This window comes from Chelonoidis abingdonii, chromosome 1 (genome assembly GCF_003597395.2).
Source record: "Chelonoidis abingdonii isolate Lonesome George chromosome 1, CheloAbing_2.0, whole genome shotgun sequence".
Classification (NCBI taxonomy): Eukaryota; Metazoa; Chordata; order Testudines; family Testudinidae; genus Chelonoidis; species Chelonoidis abingdonii.
Window position 1 is genome coordinate 230,882,853 of NC_133769.1, and position 25,423 is coordinate 230,908,275.

The following is a 25,423-nucleotide window of genomic DNA, read 5'->3' on the forward strand; positions in this document are numbered from 1 at the left end:
TGACATTATTTGTTTCTGTTTGATATAGAACAAGGATTCCTGAATAACAGCATGTCTTAAATTCCTGACAACAAAATAGAAGTTTGGTGTTTTTCTTCCTAGGTTTAATTTATTCTAACCGGAGTGTGCTACTAGACTGAGTTAATCAAAATTACTATTCCGCAGGTGGAAAAGAAGTATTAAGACCTGCTTACTATACATAAGGTAATTTCATCATTTGTAAGCATACATAATTGTCTACTCTTTGTATTTACCTACATTTTAAATGTTGTACTGTTAAGATTTTTTGTGACAGTCTCAGAATAAAATATACTCAGTATGATTCATAAACCTGGAAATGCACAACATTTTTATTATATTTATTTTGGTAATCAAAGTTGATCTAGGAGTATGTCTAATGAAATTTATGATAATACTTAAAGTCATAGCCTATGTAAAAATAAATAATATTGCATATATACCTCCAAAGGATAACAAATAATCTTGCATTCATCCCAAGGGATCCCGAATAACTGTTCATGCACACTCATGTGCAAACAATACACAGGGCTCACACCACCCACTACTAATATGTAAACACCTAGAGCATGAAACAGCAGCTACTGAACAACTATCCCAATATTACAAGACAGTTTAGGGCAGATTTTAAAAAAGCTAGTACACATTTGTGTTTGCAAAAAAAAAAAAAAAAAAAAAAAACACATTTCAAATACAAAGCAGTCTCAAAAAATGCTATGTACAATTGTGACAGTGCCAAGTTTTTTGCTACAATATTTTTAGAGCTGGTAGTAGCAGAGAATTACATAGCAAACAATAAACAGTCTTCAGCTGACTATATACCTTCAACAGTTAGTGGGATACTCATTTGTTTCAGACTCTCTACTCTTTCAGTAGTCTAAAGGAAGAGGGGTGAAACTAGCTAAAGTTACCAAATACCCCATTCTAGTTAAAAATTTCTGATAAATAATAAATATTCAGAATACTTAGCACTTACAATGCATTATACATTAGCTGGTTAAACAGCACATATGGATTCAATGGCATACAACTTTTCTAGATAGCTAAATTCAGAACCTAAACATTTTTTTAAAAGCAATAACACACAGCATACGGCCTGACCAACAATACTCATCAAAAATGTAAATCCTCTTTTCTTTCTTTCTTTTTTAAAGGACAAAGATCACGATAAAAAAAGTTTCGTTTTTTTGTCACACAACTAAAATCCCAAATCCAACACTCCAGACAGTTTCACCCTGTGACAGGATTTTAATGCACAGCCCAGGGAAGTTCTACACATATTTTTCCAACTTTCTCGAGAGGTGTCACTTGTCTGCTTAAACCCACGAGCTTATCTACTCCGTATTAAAACACAGTATAAGGAGTGGGTCGCGGGGGGTGGAGAGAGAGAAGAGCGCGTGAGTGACACAAATAAACCAGAACAAAAGGCAGAGGAAACTTTCTCCCCAGGGTGCAGCTGATACACCCCCCAATTCCCAAGCAGGCTAAGCCAGGGCAGGAGATTCAGCCGAGATGGAAATATATCCTCCTCCCTCCCGCCAACCCTTCCCCTTTAGTGGGGCACAAGGGCTGGGGAACCCAAGTGCCCGCCCCCGTGGGGCAGAAGGGGTGCAAGCAAACCAGCCGGGCGCCCCCGCCCTCCGGTTCACCCACCTGGTGCAGCGTGTCCACAGGGAGCTGCGATGCCCTGAACAAGTCGCCCACTTTGCTCCCCCCGGCGGCTGGGGCTGGCGCCGAGCCCCCCTCTGGCGCGGGCGAGCAGCAGAGTGAGAAGAGCTCGGAGTAGCGCTGCTGCTCCGTGTCGCTGAGGGGCAGGAGGAGCCCCGCTCCCCCCGCGGCTGCCCCCCCGGGTCCCTGCTCCATGGGGCGGGGGAGACGGGCGGCCGGAGTGCGGAGCTGCGGGGAGCGAGGAGGCGGCGCTGCAAAGGAGGAAGGTGCTGTCCCCGTTCCCCCGCCTCCGCTGTGCGGCTCTGCAGTGCTCCGGCCGGCCGGCGAGCAGCTCAGTCAGCACCTTCCCTCCCTCCCCGCCTGTCGCAGGCAGCAGCCAGACAGCGGCTTAGCCCGCGCCCGCCAGCGGCCCCCGCAGGCGTAGAGCGGGACGTGCCCAGCCGGCCCGCCGCGGAGCCCGCAGTGCCACTGCTGGGGCTGGCCAGCGGGAACCCGCCGAGGCGCGGGGAGGGGAGAGGGCGCCGGATTGAGCACCCCGAGCGGGGCAGAAGCGGCCCTAGCGCTGCGGGGAAGGCGACCCCCGGAGGGAAAAGGCTCTGCCGGCCTAGAGAGGTTTGGGGAGCTTTGCACAAGCTATTCCGGTCCCTCGGGAAAGACTGGGGTCAGTGAAGGGTTCCCGGGTCAGAGCTAAGGGGGCAGCCTTTTGTGTCTGATACAGGCTGGAACCACCTGATCCTAGTCCCTATATTCTTAGCTCCCCCCCTTTGCATTGTCAGAAAGGTTCAGGATCTCTTTAGTGACTGAGGGCCTGGCTGTCTAGCTGTGGGGTGCTTACCTGCCCCCCCTTTGATGGAGTGTCTGAGGGCCTGCCAGGCTTCAATGTGGTTATCCCCACAGCACTCCTCTTAGGTAGGGAAGTGCCATTATCCGCACTGTACAGCTGATCAATTCAGTGTGTAGTTTAGGAGTGCTCCCAGCTTCCATGCTGATGGTAAGCTCTCACATAGCCGTATCCATGAATAACACTTTCTGCCATCTCAAGTTGGCTAGGACAGGGGTTCTCAGCCTTTTTCTTCCTGAAACCCCGTCCCCCAACGTGCTATAAAAACTCCAGGGCCCAGTGGAGGCAGGGCCTCAGGGCTCTAGGCTTCAGCCAGTGAGCAGGGGTGGAGGGCTAGGACTTTAGCCCTGTGGGTTGCCAGGGCTTCAGGCTTTTGCCACTGGGTGGGAGGTAGGCCCTCAGATTTAGGTGTCGTTTGACTTCTCTTTTGGAGGGGCAGGGCTCATATCTGCTCCGCACACATGGCGGGACCTGGGGAGGGAGTGCCATCTCCACTCCAAATTCACCTCCGCAGGCCACCCAGCCTGTCTAGATGGAGGGGGTGCAACCAAACATTATAATTCAAAGTGGGGGATCAGTTCAAAAAGTCTGAAAACTGCTCAGGGTGCAGGGAGGGGGCAGTTAGGAGCTGTGCACTGTGAGGAGTGTAGCTCAGGGTTCAGGGACGGAGGGAGGTAGAGTCTGTGTGCAGGCAGGAGCGTAGGTCATCATGCAGGTAGGGGATAGCTAGGGGCTGTGTGCAGGTAGGATGTAGCTCAGGGTGCAGGGAGGGGTAGCTAAAGGCTGTGTGCAGGCAGGGGGTAGCTCAGAGTGCAGGCAGGGATGTAGGTCAGGGTGCCGGGAGAAGGGTAGCTAGGAGCTGTGTGCTGGGAGGGTTGCTGCTCCCTGAGTGCCAGCCCTGAAGCCAGGTCCCCCTGCCTAATCATTTCTTAGCAGTTGCATGAGCAGTCAAAGGGGGCTGGGAGCTGAGGAGCAGCCGCAGCCCTGAGGACCAGCAGCAGGAGGAGGAGACAGGATGGGAGTGGGGTAATGCCACAGCAGCTGCCCTCTCCCTGGCACCAGCCAGAGCAGCAGCTGCCCTGCACTGGCTTCCTGACTCTGACATGGCCAGGGAGGAGGACCTAAGTGCTAACCAGAGTGGGGCAATCCCAAGGGCAAGGCACTGCAGTTTGGGGGCGACAGCAACACCTCCCATGTCTCCCCCCAACTCTGCCCATAGGGGATGCTGGGTTTGTGAACCCCCTTAAACTGGCTCATAGCCCCCTGGTTGAGAACCACTGAGCTAGGAAACACCATCCCATCTGATGAATGATTACTTGGCCTCTGTTATTCATACCTCAGCATCTCTTGGCTGCATTACTACAGTAATGCAATATTCCTGGGAAAGAAGCCTTCAGTGTTCAGGAATCATTAACTAGTTTACTTGGTCCTGCCTCAGCACAGGAGGCTGGACTTAATGACTTCTCAAAGTCCCTCTCAAACGCTATGATTCTAGTACAGAACTCTGCAGTACATCTACTCAGCAGTACTGGCTACCACCATGAGCACACCAGACTTGTCCTCCACACTCTATACTGGCTTTCCATACCCAGAGAATATCAAATCCAAGTTCAAGGTCTTGGCCCTTATCTTCAAGGCATTCAGTGGCCTTGGGCTGAGGGAATCAAAGCTCAACTAAAGCTATGAAATGAAGTCTAGGGCCAACATTTTTGCTTCTCTGCCACATAGAACTTTCTACAATAAGTAAAGCTTGCCTAGGCAGGATACAGAGTTTTCTCAGAGGCTAGTCCAAGACTGTGGAATGAATTCCCATAACCACAGATTATCACAAACTTCTCCACCTTCTGCTCCAAGTGCAAGGCACATTTCTTTGACCTTGCTTTCTCTCACACAAATATCTAGAAATGTGTGTGTGTGTGCATGCGCATGTGCATAACATTTAAAAACTTTCAAAACAAAACACTTCACTGCCCACACCTCTGCCTGGGGGAGATGATAAGAGAAGAGACACATGATATATATTAGTCATATCACTTAATGGACGACTGGAAGGTGATCAGATACAGTGCCGATTAGCACAGTATAAACCTATATAGAATAGAAGATTGCATGTTTTGCGCAGAGGTGGAGGGAGGAGACCTGTGTGGTATGAATGGGGGATGTGGGTATGGAGGTAATATGTTGTAAAAGATGAAATCATAGATTGCAAGGAGGAGTTAACTAGTAATTTCCTGGCTCTTATATGGTTGTGTTGGTGGAATATGCACCTGAGCAAACTTAACAGGTTTTTATTAAAAATTTGTTTTGTTTAGTGGAATTTCCCATTTGTTTAAGATGTCTGTATCAACATTGATATTGGTTGTGACTTGGATAGCTATCAAAGCTGATATATAGTATCATCTCAAAGACCTATTGTAGACTTCTACTTCGACATTCCTCTTACATTGCTCCCATGTTCCTTCTGCCCTCACCCCCAGTCCCAGTTTCCCTTTATGTTTCTTCCACTCACGTTTGATACCCACCATGTCCCAATATTCCCCTACCAAATTCAACTTTTAAACACTGGTTAACATTTAAAAGCTGAGTGTGGGGTGAACTAGGGGTGTGGAGGGAAAGATGGGGAAGCATGATGTAAATAGAGCTGTTGGGTGAGGCTGAGTAAATACATGTGTGGGTATAGAGAGAGAGGTGATACTTTGTGGAACGGTAAATAATAATGGAGACAGGTTATTTGTACGTAAGTCCTTTCATTTTCAGTTTAAACCAATTTTGACAGAAAAAATCCCAGGTTTTACAAAAAGTATTATTTGTTCCCCCAATTTTCACCCTACTTTTGTATCATTCAAATATATATAAAAATTGTTTTATTAGGAAAATACAATAGATTGGATGAGATATATGTATTATGATAATATGTTAGCCTGTGTGTATATGTAAAGCTCCCTGATGAAGGCTATGTATTAGTTTAGAAGATACACACAATAAACAAACAGGCAATCACACAAGCTCTGAAGTGCATGTGCATCTAAACATACTGATGAATCTCACACCCACTGCATATACATTTCAAGCTGTTCGCAGATAACAATTTAAACATCGGACACACTAAAATGGGAAGAAAACGAAAATCTGTATCAGAATACGTTTCACAACACTAGGAAATATTCAAAGGTTTTAAAAAAAAACAGGAGAAAAGGATGACATTGAGTCTGTGCACTCAGATGGTGTGGCGCAATTATTAAAGATAAATATTTATAGGTTAATAGTTCTAAGTCTGCAGCAGTAAACTTTATTCAAATGAAAAGTTTTATTTGGGGATTAGAGATGTATTGTTTTCTTAAACTCAGAGGTGGCATTATGTTTTGAGTTCTGTTTTAGTTCTGCAATTCCATTCATCGAAGTGTTAATCTACTCAATACTTTTCCCCCCGTCCTTCCGTCCACAAAATAAACCCCAATATTTACCCAGAAAAAATAATAGTTTTTTCCACCAATTTTCACCTCTTTTTGTTCTTGTCCTGTGAAAAATAAAATAAAATCTGACAACAAAGGACCATAGTTATACAGAACAACGTGGATTGTTTGGTAATGTGAGGTCATTTAAACAACATACATTTTAACACAGTCAAATACTAGGTCATAAACCTAGGAACAAAGAACGTAAGTCATACTTCTAAGGAGAGGAACTGTGTTGCAGGGCAGGGGGAGGGTTGGTGTCCATGCCTGGCAGTACCACCTAGTAGCAATACTCTGGCTATGTCACTAGTGGCAGGAGTCTGCGGCTGCATTGCCCGGGGATAGGTTCCAACCCAAGGCTCAATAAAACAATAATTCAAAATATAGAGCCTGCGGGTGGGCACCCCAAGCCTGCTCCCTGGGCCACTTCTTATTCTGGCTTCAGTTCCGCTGCTGATGCCTCTGGTTTCCCTGTGAGTTCCCCTGGAATCCTCTCAGAGAGTCTTCTCAGTTGGGGTTCATCGTTGCTGTCCTCTGCAGCTGAAGGGCCTGCAGCAGCTTGGCGATGGGGCCTGGTGGCAGAAGCCTGCACCACATAATTGATCGCCTGCTCAGTCCATGTAAACTGAGCTAAGCTACTCCCTTTTGAGTTTGGCCTCTATTGTGAGCATTCCCAAAACAGAAGTTGTGTATAGACAACTATATACCTGTATGTCAAAATGGTGTTTAGTATTCTATCTATTGTCCCCTTTCTGATCAAAATAATATTAATTAGGTAAGTAGGCCTAAAATGTAATCTATCATTTTATATGCATCTACCTCCTCATTCCCAAAAATAAAGAATTCAATGCCTTCTTCTAAAAACAAAAAGTGCTTACAGATTCCCTACAAATCCACGCGTGATTAAAGGGGAAAGTGTCAGTAAAAAAAAGATTCTGTTTCCGAAGGTTTGTTAACAGGAACAATGACAACATGATTGAATATATCTATATATTTTTTATTTTTTAGTTAATGATTCTATGATTCTAAAGAATATTACAGTCTAATTAATAAAACATTTCCCTTTTTTAAACAATCTACTTGTGTTTTTATATGGGCCTCATAGTTCTAGCACTAAAAATGTATAAATCCAACAGTGCAGGCTAGAGCAGGAGTACTGAAAACTGTTTCCCCATGGCAGAAAATCCTGGGTGTATCCTCTGAGGGGCAAGGGGATTAACTGGGGAAATGTAATTTACATCTTGCACCAATTTGAGTGAATCTGGCCCATTGTTCATAATGATAGCTCTTCTATCTGCTTTCTTATGCTGAAGAAAAGAACACAGTTGAGACAATTAAGCAGATGAACAGGTTTTATATCCATTCTATCAGGCATGCTTGGAATGTAATTGACAAGCTTGTTGCTTTACATATTAATTCAGTGAGTCAACACTTCATACAGGGTGTAAGAGATCCTTTATTATTCTTTTCATTGTTTCGTATTTTGAGATGTTTCAGTTTTAAACAAAAACATGGAAAATGTTTAACGAGCTGTTGAATTAGGTTCCCAGCTTGCTTGTTAAATACAACTAAAACATGAAAATGTCTAAAAACAAGCTATTTTCCAACACTGACGTTTTCCTTGTCTTGAAAAATTAGATAACAAATTATGAAAAATCCCTCTTTTGAAGGAACCATGGAAAATGTGGTTAATGTCAGTTTCTCTGTGAGTAAACTTTTTCATTTGTTGCTCTCCATTATGTAGCAACATAAAATAATTAATATTGTATGTTCTCATATTTGACAAATTTTTATTTATTTTTTACATTTTTTCTAGCTCTATACAAACTAAGGTCCTGATCCTGAAAAGACTTATTAATATGCTTAATTTTACACATTTAGTGTATGTCTACATGAAAGTTTGCTTGGGTATGTCTACACAAGCTACAATCACACCTGTATGCAGACATACTGTGTGGGCAGTGAATAGTACTATTCACAGTGCAAACAGTTAAGCACATGCATACTTCTTTGCAGGATCAGGCCTGAGATAATGTCATGATTTTGATAACCTTCTGTGAGTTAGACTTCCAGGAAAGTATGTCCTCATCTGTGTACTGTCATTATTTTCCCCATGGCCTTTACAATAGTTTTATAGGGGATTCAAAGAACATGTTTACTGTTTTGTTTTAAATTCTGAAATATTTATTTACTTTTTCCATGTAGACAAAATGCCAATCGCTTAATAGCCTAAGCAACTCAAACAGATGCTTCTGTGGTGCCACTACTTATAGCACATGAAACTGTGCAATACCCTGTTCCCTTCTCCTAACCCACCCAGCCTACAGGCTGGGAGTAAAAATGGACCTTGCAACATGTGTGGAAAGTTAATAAATTGCATTCTGGTGGACCAAGGGGGAAGTAATTCCCGACCAAAGGGGCCTCTATAGAGAACTCCCTGCCAGCAACTCCCTCTCATTTATGATTTGATTATAATGGAGTTAAATCTCTCAGTGAGATGAACAGATTAATGTTCTATAACTTGTTCCTCGTAATGGGCAATTAGTAACAACAAAACATTTAATTACAAAATAATCACACACAAATCCCGATGCATTAATCATTACAATGAAGACATTAAGTCAAATAGGACACATATTTTCAATTAAAAGCAATAACAACTCAAACACAAATCACTGCATGTTCATTCTGCTATATGTTGTGCAGCTGGTTTGCCCCTCAAATTTTTTCTTTCAGACTTTAAAATATTCTGTAGTATTATTCAGCACTGAGATATATAAAAATCAGAAGGGGGTCATCTAGAAAAACAATTCTGGTAGGTTTACTTAATTTTGTCAATACTAAATTTGCTGATTCTATACATAGGTAGTGACTTTTCATAGGACATTGGCAATCCTTACCACTCAATTTTATTTTACACTAGAAAATAACATGGATAGTTCTCACATTTCACACACAGTTTTGGAACAAGTGAGTTCCTTTAAGGAAAATACTGTGCATCTGTGCCATTTCTAGATTTGTATTCTTTAACCTGAGCAAAATCCTCACTCTCGCCCACATTGATTTCTGGATTCATTTACAGACCATCTAATTTAGCAAATTGCACTATACTGTAACTTCTACTGTTGCTACCACTAGTGGTGAATCACAGGCCTGAATTTTATCAGCAGTTGAATTAGTGCTGGCAACACTTGTGTATAGCTGCATTTTTGTGTGTGAACATGAAGTGTATTACGAGTATGATAGACCCTTCTAATGGCGCTTGCAACAACAAGATCCTCTAATATAGTCTGAGCTTAAGAGTGAGTGCATTGTGATAGTGGACTCTGCTAAGTTAAAGAACTTACGAAGTTGAACTAAATGATGTATTAGAGAAAACTGTCAATTTGTAGTATAATGATGCAAGAGCTGCTATGACTATCCTGTGCATACTGTGTTTGAAACCACACTAGCAACGATTATGTTCAGACATTGTTATTGTTAGTAGGGCTCTAGCATTGTTTCCCTGAGCAGTGTAGGCAAAGGGCTTCTTTTTCCCTCTCTCTGTAATGGAGCTACACTACTAGGAATACCCCTTCCCTGAGCAACCAGGTTTCTCTCCAATCTCTCCAATACAGGCTCTTATAAGTTCAGAATAGTAGCTACTACGAAGATAAGGTGAGTTAGGCTTATGTTTGTTTTATTTATTTGAAATGTGCATTTGGCTGGAAGGAGTTTAAATGTGTATTTGGCTGGAAGGAGTTCAAATTTGTATTTTGCTGAAAGGATTTTAATTTGTACTTGTATACTTAGGCTGGGAGGTTATTCCCCATGTCTATAGCTGAAAGACCCTGTACTAATCCATCTTAAATTTACAAAGATAATTTTTCTGTTTGCTCTCTTTAATTAAAAGTTTCTTGTTTAAGAACCTGATTGTTTTTTTTATTCTGGTGAGACCCCAGGGACGGGGTCTGGATCCACCAGGAACTGGCAGGGAGAAAGGAGGGAGGAGGAGAGAAAGGTTTATTTTTCTCTCTGTTTAGGATTCTTTCTCTCCAGGAAGAGTCTGGGAGGGGAAAGAAGGAGGGAAGGTGATGTCTCTCTGTTTTATGATTCAAGAGTTTAATCACAGTAATCTTCCAGGGTAACCCAGGAGGGGAAGCCTGGAGAGGCAACAGTGGGGAAAGGTTTACTTTCCTTGTGTTAAGATCCAGAGGATCTGGGCTTGGGGTTCCGGGCAAGTTTTGGGGACGAGTTACCAGGCACTGGAATTCCTGTTGTGGGCAGCGCTACAAAGTACTAAGCGGTAATTGAGCTTAGAGAATTCATGCTGGTACCCATCTTTGGATGCTAAGGTTCAGAGTGGGGAATTATACATGACAGGCCTGATTCACTCTAATATACCAGCTTTATACATCAGTGTAACAACATTTAGTTGCTAGAATTACTCCTGATTACACTAGTGCAAGTTGGAAGACGAATCATAGGACTGAATGGACCTTGAGAGGTCATCTAGTCCAGTCTTCTGCGCTCAAACAGGGCTAAGTGATTATATAGACATCCCTGACAGGTATTGTCTAACTTCTTTAAAAATCTCCAGCGATGGAGGTTCCACAACTCCCTAGACAATTTATTCCAGTGGTTACCACCTCTGACAGTTGAGAAGTTTTTCCAATGTCCAACCTAAACTTCCCTTGTGCAATTCAAGCCATTGCTCTTGTCCTTATCTTAGAGGTTAAGAAAAACAATTGTTCTCCCTCCTCTTGTAATAACCTTTATGTACTTGAAAACTATTATCATGTCCCCTCTCGTCTTCTCTTCTCCAGACTAACAAACCCAATTTTTCAATCTCCTCATAGGTCATGTTTTCTAGAGCTTAATCATTTTCCTTGCTCTTTTCTGGACTTTCTCTAATTTATCCAAATATTTCCTGAAATGTGGCACCCAGACCTGGACAATACTCCAGTTGAGGCCTAATCAGCACAGAGTAGAGTGGAAGAATAACTTCTCATGTCTTACTTACAACACTGCTATAATACATCCCAGAATGATGTTTGCTTTTTTTGCAACAGTGTTATACTGTTGACTCATATTTAGCTTGTAGTCCACTGTGACCCCCAGATCCCTTTCCGCTGTACTCCTCTCTAAGCAGTCATTTCCCATTTTGTATGTGTGCAACTGATTGTTCCTTCCCAGGTGGAGTATTTAGCATTTGTCCTTATTGAATTTCATCCTATTTACTTCAGACCATTTCTCCAGTTTGTCCAGATCATTTTGAATTTTAATCCTATCCTCCAAAGCGCTTGCAACCCCTCCCCACCCCCAGCTTGGTATCGTTTATAAACTTTATAAGTATAGTCTCTATGCCATTATCTAAACCATTGATGAAGATATTGAACAGAACCAGAAGCAGAACGGATTCATGTGGGACCCTACTTGTTATGCCATTCCAGCATGACTGTGAACCACTGATAATTACTCTCTGGGAATGGTTTTCCAACCAATTATGCACACATCTTATAATAGCTCCATCGAGGTTGTATTTCCCTAGTTTGTTTTTGAGAAGGTCATGCGAGACAGCATCAAAAACCTTACTAAAGTCAAGATATACCACATCTACCACTTCCCGCTATCCACAAGGCTTGTTACCCTGTCAAAGAAAGCTATCAGGTTCATGCTTGACAAATCCATGCTGACTGTTACTTATCACCCTATTATCTTCTAGATGTTTGCAAATTGATTGCTTAATTATTTACTCCGTAATCTTTCTGGGTGCAGAAGTTAAGCTGACTGCGCTGTAATTCCCTGGGTTGTTCTTATTTCCCTTTTTATAGATTGGCACTATATTTGCTCTTTTCCAGTCTTCTGGAATCTCTCCCATCTTCCATGACTTTTCAAAGATAATGACTAGTGGCTCAGATATCTCCTCAGTAAGCTCCTTGAGTATTCTAGGATGTATTTCATCAGGACCTGTGAACTTGAAGACTTCTAACTTATCTAAGTAATTTTTAACTTGTTTTTTTCCCTATTTTAGCCTCTGAATCAGCACCTATATTTTATATAACTTTCCAATGCTTTTCTTTCCTCTGTTCCTTTACATGTTGAACCTCCTTTATATTTTTATTTCCATTCAGGATACATAACATCAGCATATAAAGCAGGAATGTGATCTGGCCAAAATTTTGGATAAGTGCTTATATTTGTATATAAATTTTAGGTTAAGGGATCAATTAAAAATTATTTACTTGTATTCTTAATATCACCATAGATTAATAAACATGAAAAAGGTTTAAAAACTCTCATTTATTTGTCACTATTTATATTGCTAGTTTTTCTGTCTGAGGTGAGAATTTGCGGAAGCTGACAGAAAAGCAGCATTATTATATCCAGTAGAGTTTAGTATTAAAGCTCATTGTGGTAGGGAAGGAAGGTTCTGACAGTACATATGAGAAAGAAGAAAGATGTTCTTGTGGCTAAGGCACTTGACTAGGAAATGTAGGTTGAATTCCCAGTTTTGCTATGCTCCCTGTGTGACCTTACATAAATCACTTAATCTGTGCTTCAGTTCTCTGTTGGTAAAATGAAGACAATATTGCCCTGCCTCACTGGGGTCTTGTGAGACTTAGCAAATATTTGTCAGTGCTCAGATCCTATGGTGATGGGTTCAAATAAATACATTCAGTACAGGCTGTGGAATTAGGCAATGTAGGTTTTATTCTTGACGTTGATTTCCTGTGTGAACTTGAATACAGGATTAATAATGACTAAGAGTAAATGTGTTGGTGAAATCTTTTTCTACAAAATTATACCAATTTTATGTAATTTGGTTGCTCTTTGTTGCTCTTATAGGAGCAATGTGGAGCCACTCTACCCTGCAGAGGAGTTCTAGGAGAAACTACATTATACTTTTTAGAATGAGATATCACCTTCTTTTAGTGCATCTTTGCTCAGTTCAGCTATACTTTGCATTCACCATCAGCAGGTGACTAGATTCCCAACACTGGAGGTTAGCTGGGGACCTGACTCAGTCTGCAGTTGTCTCTCTCACTCATTACTACAGAACAAGAGCAGTAGATGCCACACTCTCTGTTTGCCTTTCAAGGTGTGCTGAGTCAACCATCCCACCCCAGATATTAGGAAAACAACGATTAGTCCACTTGATATGCAGCAGACTTCTTTACAAACGTTTCCTACAACAGAGCCCCAGGTCTAGTCATCACTAATTTTGTACCTCAAATCTTCCCTGTGCAAGTGCAGTATAATAAAACTCTCTATCATTCTGCACAGAGTCTGGGCATGGACAGGTTTACATAATATTGCCATCCCAAATTAAGAATCCTAGAAAGTTGAGGAGTTTTACTTCCATATATCTATTGATTATTTTAAGAACCTTCAACTTCCATACCTTATAATCTTGTGGGAAAGAAAAGAAAATCTTGTGGAATTAAATCAAAAGTTAGGCTGTCATTACTGGCATTCCATGGTTCATAGTTATAGTAGTATTTTTAGTTTGCTGACAAGTATTTTTGAACAAAAAACATTGTTGTGCTTTCACTATAGTTTAAATAGTACAGACAAACTCTGTATATTTGGCAAGGTTTCCTTTCCTGAAGGCTGTAGATGGATTACAAACAAGGATACTTAGTGTATCAGTTATAGTTTAATGGATCTTTAATAAAAGTAAATTAATTTGAAAGAATATATTAGTTTGTTTTGGTTTGGCTGAGTTTTTGTTTTTGAGGTTTGTTTTTACTCTAGAGCATCCAAGGTATGCAAGAAAATCCTTTCCAAAGACTCTTCAATAATGCTGTTGCAAAAGTGTCAATGTATTTCTCATATAAAACTATATTGAAGTTTAAGGTCAATATGACATTTTACTGGTAAATAATAATAATGAGATAAAACAATATGTAAAAGTTCGTTAATCATGAAGTTCTACAGGGTGTAGCTGAAAACAGAGCAGAGTTCTATTGTGTATGTTTTAATTTTTATTATATTTTTATGATTTTTAGCTCAGCCCTGATACACAAAAACATAATCCCTGCACACTAAGACCCCAATCCTACAAACAAAACACGTATGCACATGCTTAATTTTACTACTATGAGTAGTGCCATTAATTTCATTGAGACTACTCACCGTTAAGTTTGTGCATCTATTTTGCAGGATTAGGGTTTAGGAATTTACAATCAATGTAAAATAGATAATAGTTCAGATTTATAATTCTCCATTGCACCAGATAAGGAGCTCTCCCAGAATTGTGCAGTTTCCCTTTTTAAAAATAGAATTTCCTTATTTAATGGATAATCGTAGAAAGCTTGGTAGAAGAAGTGCATGTTGAGTAGGGATGGGAATGAACAAAGAGTTGTGAATTGGTGCCTTAGGGGTATGTCTACACTACGGGATTATTCTGATTTTACAGAAACCGGTTTTTTAAAACAGATTGTGTAAAGTCGAGTGCACGCAGCCACACTAAGCACATTAATTCGGTGGTGTGCGTCTATGTACCGAGCTGTTGTATGCAACAAGTGTCAAATTTCCTACTAGCACTAAGCTGCACTGGATGTCGCCACTGAAACTTGTGTGTGCAACTGCTAAGCTCAGACTGAAGAAGATGACGATTCTTGCAAGGATTTTGTTACGAATTTTACCTCTTAAATTACTGCGTGCTACACCATTGCAAAGCGGTGGAACGATGTTTGCGTGTAACTGACGCGAAGCAAAAAATGGAAGCACAGATGAATATGTAAAACGACTAGTTTAAAGAAAAATATTTGAAGGCATTCCAGGGGGAATAAAACGAACAGATAATAAAGACTAGCAGGCTCTTCCAGGCATTGGCATACTCCTGGGGCCAGGGGTCAGATACCCGGTGCTTGCTGTATTCGCTCTTACTACGGTAGAGTCCAACTAGGATGCCAAAGTCAGGGTTTGGCAACAGCTGTTTCCTCAAAAAGAATATTAACTTCTTCTTCACTTGTCCCAAAAGGAAAGCAGCACATATCATCCGTCCCTTCTTGGCCTCTCTAAACTAATTCTTCCCGTCACACAACAGAGGCCAGGATTGCAGAAAAGATGTCAGTGGGTGAAACCTCAACTGTACTGGCTATCATTCGAGTCATCATCTGACCGCTTTTAATAGGATCGCATCGAGCTGCCCGAAACATTCCTCATCAATTCCTTTTAGCCAACTCCTGACTAAGACTCTAACAGAAAGTCTTCCTAAACTCCCATCTGATGTAAACAGATAGGAAGATAGGGCTCTAAGGCTGATCTTCAGTCAAGAAATACCTCAGCTACGAGGTCCCATGAACTCCGTTAACGCCTTAATTTTAAGATGCATGCCTATAGTTCTACCAACTGCTTTGGATGGGTTGCGGGGATTTAATGTTCATCTAGATTAAGTCACCAACTGGTTATATTATTTCATGGGGTGAAGGGCGGAGTTAGTACCTAGTGAACAGAGTTCTATTGAATTGGGGCCAGTGCCGTGAGAGAGGAGTAAAATATACACACCGGCTTGGAAGCATCTGGGTGGCCAAATAAATGGAAGAAAAAGCAACAGCAACAACTATTCTGGGACTTCAAACACAAACGTGTGCTTAAGCGAGATCAGGGTTGAATGAGCCAAGAGAGCACATAGCTAATCAGAATATGCCTACACTAGATATTTAATATTTGGCTTCTAAATCATAATAAGTTTTCCTCCTGGATGTTCTTAACCAGTAGGATTGCAATGGTACTTTTGCTGGTAATCCTAATCTTTCGCACCTATTCTCCCCCTCTGCAGTTTAATCCTGAGAAAGTGTGGGCATTTATCTCTTTTTATATGATACCAGGCACAGTGGTTACTTCACGAAAGCGCCGCCCTGAATCAATATACCATGGGAAACCAATAAAACAGAATATGGTTCGTCACAATACACTCTGTAACATTCCCTGTAGAACTCCAGAGCCGACTTACAGCGGTGGATTTTAATGATACTAAAATGGACTTTTCAAAGGGAAGTATCCTGAAGACACCTTTTATTTTTTTGAAAAAACATAAAAGAAAAAATAGTATTTAGGTTATGTCGGATTAATTGACCAACAAACGCCAAGTCTTTAAAGGCCACCAGCAATCACGTTTCTCACATTCCAATGCTTGCGTGTGTAGCGGCAGTAAAACGTACGCAACTGCAGTAGGCAATAATACTGTCTAGTTTTAAAAGTGACTGGGCCATAAGTAAATCTAAAACACAATTTTCAATCTGACATGAAAGATGGTGCCCTTGGACATTTTTCCCTTAGCTTTTTCCCAAGTCATCCTGAGCGGCTCCCTCAATTGTCTCTCGGAGTTCTCACCGCATTTTTAATTTTTACTCCCTCCCTCTTCCCGGCTGTCATTTTTGGTGTCTGCACAGAGCCCAATCCATTGGAGGACGAAGGAGCCATCTAGAGGAGTAGCAGGTAACTTAGTCTTAATCTTGAAAGTCAGAAGCGCGTATAACTAATAGGTTGAAACAGGGCACTCCCGCGCCCACCAATGAGGCTAAGCAAGAGACAGGTGATACCTAAGCCCCATGACTATAGACAACTGGAGCTCTCGCCATTGCCTAGTATCTTTGTTGGTGCCACATGAAAGCATCTCTGGATTCCAGGTTCACCAACTCCATTATGAAAGAACATAACAGACGTTCCAACATCTATGTGTACAGCCTGGGCTTTCCTGCTAAATCTGTTTAGGTATCTCGAGGTTGCTCTCAACCTAAAACTCATGGCGTAGTAACCAAGAGCCTAGCTATTTATCTTTCATCAGTTAAACATCTATGGGGTTGCACTAGTTTATCGGCTTCACTATCTATAGTAATTGCTCACTGACACAGAGACGAGGCAATAAACAAAATGAAGACTTAAGCATCATATCATAAACTATCCAGGTGCAATAAACTGGGGGTTATTTTTCTTTTACTGGCATTGTTGGCATTGTGTGGCGTTTAAGTCTAGTAAAGAAAGAACACGCTCACACCATGGGAGTGAATTAATATGGCTACTAATGACTACACAGAATTGTAAGTTGGTATATCCCAGTTTGTTTTGAGACTAGAACAAAAAAAGATCTAAGGGTAGTATTATGTCATCTAACATTACTCCATATGTATTTATTTTGTGAGTTTTAAACTGGCTCTTCGCAGCGAAGCAATGCACACAAAGAAAAACATCTGGTGATTCTGGACCACATTTAAACTTAATACTTATTTCATCATTCCACAGAGTACCTCCTCTAAGTGCCCTCAAGCTAAAAAACTCAACGTGAGCACAACAAGGAGATGTAAAATAACATGTTAGTTTTTCTGTCCCCCCGCGGAGAAATACTCCACCTGGAAAAGGAGAAATAACGAAAATCTACTTGTATAGTTTTGTCTCAATGGTATTCCCCATCAGCCGGACTGTGAGAGGAGAGCACAGCCATAATACGCGTTGATTCAAAACCCTATAGCCAGACAAGAACCGAATGGAACAGTTTACACCAAAGGACATGCGACTCTGAAAGAAAAGAAACAGAAAGCCATGATCCACAAAATATTTCTGAGTATTTGACACTCCACTTCATTCTGATTTTAAGTTTTTTTGTCGGAGAAACTATGTATCCTCGAGGGGCTACTGGAAAAGTACCAACCCAACAGCTGCAGACAGGTCGCGGTTCTACTGTCCAACAAACGGGACTTGGCCCTAGAAGTCTAGTGCAAACACACTCTAGGTTTGCTGCCTTGGCGAGATGGCCAACGATTTATTATTATGTACATTAGTTCATAGTTGTAGAAAAAGTGGACTTTAAAGGAAAAACTATCATCTCATCAGGGAGAGGCTTCATATAATTGAGCCTACAGATGTCATACGATTAGTAATAGTAAGCATATACAACTCACTGGACAGTAGGTCTCACATATTGCTCATCTCTCCTATCAACACTTGCCTTTGCTAATTCGGTGACTTCTTTAATTAAGTTAAGGCCATACCTCAATATGAGACATAGTCCACTTGATAAGACATTGGATTAAGCTAGGTGAAATTCTTGGCAGATTTCGGAGAGGAGAAAATAAGATAATTAACTAATCCCTTTTCAACTCCACGTGTTTTCTCTCAGTCAAGCCAGCACCGGCCGCTTGATTTTGTTTCCTATTGGATTGGTGGTGATCATTTGTCATGTCAATTATTAACGGCTGGCATAAAGGACAAGCTTTTAAATAAGAACCTTGACGGATTTTTTTAGCTACTCCCAGTGGCAAGGTACTGCAAGCAACCTCAGCTTTCTCGCTCTGGAGGCACAGGGGCCATCGGAAATATATTTATTATTATTAATCCCCATTATACGGAAACCGTATCCATGTGTACGAATATATTTACCTGAGGAAGGGAAGAGTGCTATTCTAGTAGGACTTTCGCGTGCGCGATTGAAGTATGCGCCAATCTCTAAAGGAACTCACACCCAAAAGAGGTTCAGGTGGACATTCGACAAACCAGAGATATCATGGAACGTGTAACTTAACAGAACTTATACTTTTGTGTCTCATGTGCTCCTGTGAGAGAGCAGCTGCGCCCTCCCCATGTACAGGCTCTTAATAAACTTCTAACCATGAGGGTCTATCGTGGCTAATCGGCGCTGGGCACCATCTCTCTGATTAAATGAAGCCACAGGGGAAGAGATGAGGGTGGGCTCAGCCGCTATAAAGTATGCGCCCAGAAAAGAATCTGCATTATCATGAAGCAGTTGGAAGCATAAAGAGTAAATGAAAGTCAGCCACAGAGACTGCAGGGAAAACCCGGAGACGCAAGTGAGCTGTGACAGAGGAGAACACGGGGAAGAAGGCACCAGTGGTGAAATCCATGGCCAGAGTTTGGCTAGAGGCCAGCACAAAGGCCAAGCTACCAGCTGGAAACAATGGGCTTGTGAGAACAGACGGCCGACAAAAGAAAGAGCTGGCACTGTGAGAGAAGACATCAGAGCTTCGATGGAACTTGTTGTGGAGGCTTATTTTAGCGGACTTTTCTCAGCGCAATGCTGGATGTTAAGAATAATAGTTTCGCTCATCTGGGTAAGAGGGCATGTCAGGCAGAGGGGCTAAACAGTCGCCATTGTCGCTCACCTACCACCGTAGGGACACTCCGTGGGCCAGGACAGATTGTGTGGGTGCTTAGTAATACATCCACACCTCTCAACTGAGACGTGCTTGACCATACTTGGGCTATGACTCCTATAGTTGCACCTACTGGTATCTAGGGTTTTCCTCACGCAGGCTACTTCAGACACCTTCTCTTACACACAGGATTTCGATAGTGACCATTATCATCGTGTGGATGGGTGCCGAATAGGAGATTAATTGCTATACACCACAGACAAGTGTGTATTTCAAAATTTGCGTGACTTTGAAATAGCTTCCTCAGAAATCCTGTATTTTCGTTCAGTGTATTTTGTGAACTTCACTTATCCTACCGTAGTATACAGATACCATTATCTGAAGCGATCACTACCACATTCCTGGGATTGAATTCTGAGCAGGTTAATGAGCCCTGCCTCCACATGTCTAGTACATCCAGCGGTTCTCTAATACTTAGATTAGGTGGCCTTTTAGAAATCTGGATCACCTCTAATCCTTTTGAATACTTATTCTTTCCAACCAATTGGATATTTTTCTCCCTCTTCCTAAACAATTGTGGTGTAAAATTCAACTAAATTGCACCGCCCGGAGTAAACTAATCTCAGTTAAGCCTAAGAAAATTAATAGTAAGAGAGAAGTTTGCTGGCACAGGCTGTATTGTAATGAACTATGCTTGGCGAAGGACCACTGGTACACCTTCAGAATGTACATATGTTCAATTCAAGGTTGTACACATATAGCTTGAGATAATCAGAGGGTCACACACAGGAAATGGCTATAACACTACTATTCGGAACATGAAATAAGTTTTAACTTCAACGGGAAAAATCCGAGTCACACACTGGTACACATGCTAGTGTGACGCAATTTAATGACCGACGCTGAGTAAAATCAAAGCACAGTATATAGTACAAAACGCGAAGATAGAATCACTCTGACGAACTACTCGATGTGAACGGAAAACAGAGTTAATTTGCTTCTATAAAGCAAGAGTACAGTCACAAACAGCTAAGGGCTTCATCTGCAATGCCTTCTTAGCAACGCTTCGGCGAAGGCGGGAATAACCTAGACCCTCACAGATGCACACTCTGCACAGGAATGGGACTGGCGTCTGGAGGGAAAAATCCTTCGCGCCCCACCAGAATATATGGTAGATCAGACTAATAGGCCCTGGGAGAATACTTCTGTGCAATGTGCTGCTCGGGCTCAAGCGCAGAATGGTCAGGAAAGAATTCTCTGCAGTAACTCTGATCCCATCCCATCCACATCCATTCGCAAGACCATTGAGCAAGACCTATCTGCTGATAATCCAAGAACTAATGCACAAAATTAAAACTATTCTATCAGATACCACCTTCCATAAACTTATCAAGTTAGTCTTTAAAGTCAGATATGTCTTTTGCTCCACTACTCCTCTGGAAGGCTGTTCCAGAACTTCACTCCTCTAATGGTTAGAAACCTTTGTCTAATTTCAAGTCTGAACTTCTCTAGTGTCCAGTTCTTGTACCCATTTGACCTTGTGCCTACATTAGTACTAAGCTTAAATAATTCCTCTCCTCCCTCCCTAATGTTAATCCCCCTGATATATTTATTGTGGAGCAGACATGCTATCCCATCCCCGGAGCTCTTCTTTGTGGCTAGGCTAAAACAAGCCAAGCTCTTGAGTCTCCTTTCATAAGGCAGGTTTTTCCATTCCTCGGATCATCCTAGTAGCCGTCTCTGAACCTGTTCCAGTTTGAATTCATCCTTCTTAAACATGGAGACCAGAATTGCAACACAGTATTCCTGGTGAGGTCTCACCAGCGCCTTATACAACGGTACTAACACCTCCTTATCCTTGCTGGAAATACCTCGCCTGATGCATCCTAAACCACATTTGCTTTTTTAACGGCCATATCGCATTGGCGGCTCATAGTCATCCTGCGATCAACCAATACCCCAAGGTCCCTCTCCTCCTCTGTTGTTTCCAACTGATGGGTCCCAATGTATATTAAATTTCTTATTATTAATCCCTAAGTGCATGACCTTGCACTTTTCACTATTAAATTTCATCCTATTACTATATCTCAGTTTACAAGGTCATCCAGAACTTCCTTTTGGTATCCCGTCCTCCTGTGTTAGCAATACCCCCCAGCTTTGTATCATCCGCAGACTTTATTAGCACATTCCCGCTCTTTGTGCCAAGGTCAGTAATAAAAGGTTAAGTAAGATTGTCCCAAAACCGTATCCTTGAGGAACTCCACTAGTAACCCCCTTCCAGCCTGACAGTTCACCCTTCAGTACGACCCGTTGGAGTCTCCCTTTAACCAATTCCTAATCCACCTTTCAATTTTTGTATTCATCCCCATCTTTTCCAATTTAAACTAACAATTCCGCATGTGGAACCATGTCAAATGCCTTACTGAAATCGAGGTAAATTAGATCTACGCGCATTCCTTGTCTAAATAATCTGTCACTTCTCGAAGAGGAGATCAGGTTGGTTTGGCACGATCTACCTCTAGGAAACCATGTTGTAATTTGTCCCAGTACCATTGGACCTCAATGTCCTTTACTACTTTCTCCTTCAATATTTTTTCCAAGACCTTACATACTACGACGTCAAACTAACAGGCCTATAGTTACTCGGATCACTTTTTTTCCCTTTCTTGAAGATGGGAACTACGTTAGCAATTCTCCAGTCGTACGGTACAACCCCTGAGTTTACCGGTTCATTCAAAATTCTTGCTAACGGGCTCGCAATTTCATGCGCCAGTTCCTTTAATATTCTTGGATGGAGATTGTCCGGGGCCCTCTGATTTTGTCCCATTAAGCTTGTTCTAGTTTGACTTCTACCTCTGATGTGGTAATATCTACCTCCATATCCTCATTCCCGTTTAACATCCTTCCATCATCCTAAGCTCCTCATTAGCCTTATTAAAGACTGAGGCAAAGTATTTATTTAGATATTGGGCCATGCCTAGATTATCCTTAAGCTCCATTCCATCCTCAATGTATAGCGGTTCCACTTCTTTTTCTTTGTTTTCTTCTATTTATGTGGCTATAGAATCTTTTACTATTGTTTTAATTCCCTTTGCAAGGTTGAACTCTACACGGCTTTTAGCCTTCCTCACTTATCCCTACATGTCCTGACCTCATTAAGGTAGCTTCCCTTGCTAATCCCACCTTTTTCCACTCCTTGTAGGCTTTCTGCTTTTTCTTAATCACCTCTCTGAGATGCTTGCTCATCCAGCTTGGTGCACAACTCCTGCTAGGTTTTTTTTCCCCTTTCTTGGGATGCAGGCTTCCAATAATTTCTGCAGCTTAATATAAAGTAATCCCAGGTCTCCTCCGCATTTAGATCCACAAGTTCTGCAGTCCAATCCAACTTCCCTGACTATTTTCTTAACTCTTTAAAGTTAGCGCCGTTGAAGTTCAAAAACCCTAATCCTAGATCTATTTTTGTTCTATCCTTCCATCTAGTTTGAACTGAATTAGTTCATGGTCACTCGAACCAAGGTTGTCCCCTACAACCATTTCTTCTATGAGGTCCTCACTGCTCACCAAAACCAAATCTAAAATGGCATCCTCTCTCTGTCGGTTCTTCAACTTACTGTGAAGAAATCCATCTGCTATCACATCAAAAAATCTGAGCCCTATTATTCTTGCAAGCACTTGTCTCCAGTCTATATCTGGGAAGTTGAAGTCTCCGCATGATCACACAATTCCCCTTGGTGTTTACTTCATTAAAAACATTAAAGAGGTCTCTATCCATATCAAATCAGATCCCGGCGGTCGTAGCACACCCCAAGCACTATCTCAGGGGAGGCTCTAGTAGCTGTCTTACCAGTGTGATCTTTGCCCAGACAGACTCTGTCTTGTCCATTCCTTCACTTCTTATTGCTTTACAGTTAACCTCATCATTGATGTACAATGCTACTCCCCACCTTTGCCTTATTTCTGTCTTTCCTAAACAGCATAGCCTTCAATACCTGTACTCAGTCATGACTACTATTCCACTATGTTTCTGTTATCCCTATAATATCCGGTTTCACTTCCTGCACCAATAGCTCTAGTTCCTCCATATTTGTTACCCTGGCTCTCGCATTAGTGTACAGACATTTTAACTTTTTGGCGTTTGGCTTCACTGACAATTCTTTACCCCATTATGCATAGACATTGTACCACCAGCATCAACTGTTAGTCTGGTATGTACACTACCCTTCCTCCTTATGTCAATTCTTTTGGTCCCGGCCGTATCCCCTCTTACTTTGTTTAGCTCCCTCTCCAGGTTAAATTACTGGCATGGAGATCTCCTGGAAATCTCCCAACCATCTCCCCAATTCCTAGTTTAAAGCTCTCTTAATTAGATCGGGCGGCCTCCATCCTAGAAGTCTATTTCCCTCCTTACTTTAGGTGAAGTCCATCCTGAAGAGAACAGTTGTCTGTCCGTAAATGCTTCCCAATGACCATACATCCCAAAGCCCTCCTAGCACCTCTGCCTGAGCCATCTGTTAATTTGCCATAATCTTGTCACCCCTTCGTCGCCCTGCTCTGGGAACGACAGAAATCCCACTGAGATCACCTGAGCCTCGATTTCCTTGAGCGTCTTCCCCAATCGGCATAGTCCTCCTTGATACAGCTCCAGCGAGTAACTAGCCGTATCATTCGTTCCCACATGAAGGACAAATCACAGGATTCTTTCGCACTCCGCTCCATTACTCATTAAAGGGTGTGGGGGAGAGGAGCACAGCCTCCCGCTGCTATGATAGTCCAGAAATCTCCATTAGACATGAAACGGGGGAGGCTGGGAGAGGAGCTCAGCCTCAGCTGCTATGATGAGGATGAGTTACCAAGCCCTGATGGCAACCATATGCCAGGCCTGAACCCTCCAGGACACAAAGCTTAAAGAAGGGAATGACCGGAGTCATTCCCATTTTTGCCAGGCGCCCTCAGCTGACCTCACCGAGGCCAGCCAGGAGCACTCACGGGGATGATGAGGAGGATGGCTATCACAGTCATATTGTACCGTACCATCTGCCACCGGGAAGGGAGGGGAGAGGATGCTGCTGTTTAGCGCTGCAGCCCAGCCCCGTCTACCAGTAGACATCCATGGGTGACACTGAAAAGAGTGAGAAACGATTTTTTTTTCCTTTTCTTTGGGTGGTGTGGGGGTAAATTGACGAACATATTCCCTGACCCATTGCAACAATGTTTTTGACCCCTTCAGGTATTGGGAGCTCAGCCAGAATGCAAAATGTTTTTCGGACACTGCAGAACTGTGGGATAGCTCGAGTCCTCAGTCCCCCTCCCTCCCTCCATGAGCATCCATTTGATTCTTTGGCTTTCCATTACGCTTGTCACACAGCACTGTGTTGAATCCCTGCTGTGGCCTCTGTCTATCATAGCCTGAAGATTTTTTCAAATGCCTTGGCATTTCATCTTCTGGAACGGAGCTCTGATAGAACAGATTTGTCTCCCCATACAGCGATCAGATCCAGTATCTCCCGTACGGTCCATGCTGAAGCTCTTTTTGGATTTGGGACTGCATGACCACCCGTGCTGATCAGTGCTCCACGCTGGGCAAACAGGAAATGAAATTCAAAAGTTCACGGGGCTTTTCCTGTCTATCTGGCCAGTGCATCTGAGTTCAAATTGCTTTCCAGAGAGGTCACAATGGTGCACTGTGGAATATCGCCCAGAGGCCAATACCGTCGAATTGCGGCCACACTAACCCTAATCCGACATGGCAATACCGATTTCAGCGCTACTCCCCTTGTCGGGGAGGAGTACAGAAATTGGGTTTAAGAGCCCTTTATATCGATATAAAGGGCTTCGTTGTGTGGACGGGTGCAGGGTTAAATCGGTTTAATGCTTCTAAATTCGGTATAAATGCGTAGTGTAGACCAGGCCTAGAAAAAGGCTGCTTTTCCAGGTATAAGGTGTGCTATGGAAAGGAGTTCAAATACAAGGACAAGAGAAAGCTATAAAGAAAGCAGTTAAGAGGGAGTTTCAGTTGTGACGACTGCTAAATCCATCAAGATTTTTTTTAAACTGTATCTTTTGGATGTGATCTATATTTATTTCCTCTAATTTATCTATACAGGAAAAATCTTGTCCATAAAGCATAAAAGTAAAAGTGCTGGATAGCAAAGTTTAGACAACAGAAACATGCAACAAAAACCAATTCCTTTCTGACATATAGTGAAAGGCAACTTAGAGATAAGCCACTAGTTGGAGTACTTATAAAATCATGACCATAGCAGAAATGGTGATGATGGTGTGCTTAGGGAAGATTAAGTTATATCATCTTTTATAGACTTTTTTAATATCAACTATGTTAAATC

The 25,423-nt window shown here is 42.1% G+C and overlaps 1 protein-coding gene across 21 annotated transcripts in view; it reads right to left on the minus strand.

Moving 5' to 3' along the window:
• REPS2 (RALBP1 associated Eps domain containing 2) overlaps positions 1-2,044 on the minus strand; it is a 155,864-nt gene extending 153,820 nt beyond the window's left edge. For 8 of the 21 annotated variants that reach the window (XM_075060308.1, XM_075060241.1, XM_075060246.1 and 5 more), the window contains exon 1: positions 1,672-2,009. In XM_075060308.1, the coding sequence (XP_074916409.1) occupies positions 1,672-1,881 (210 nt within the window). In that variant the 5' untranslated portion in view covers positions 1,882-2,009. Of the gene's footprint in view, positions 1-1,119; positions 1,351-1,671 lie in introns of those variants that run through there. The other 13 variants (XM_075060287.1, XM_075060277.1, XM_075060255.1 and 10 more) reach the window with 3 other exon arrangements.
• Between the last annotated feature and the right edge of the window lie 23,379 nt (positions 2,045-25,423).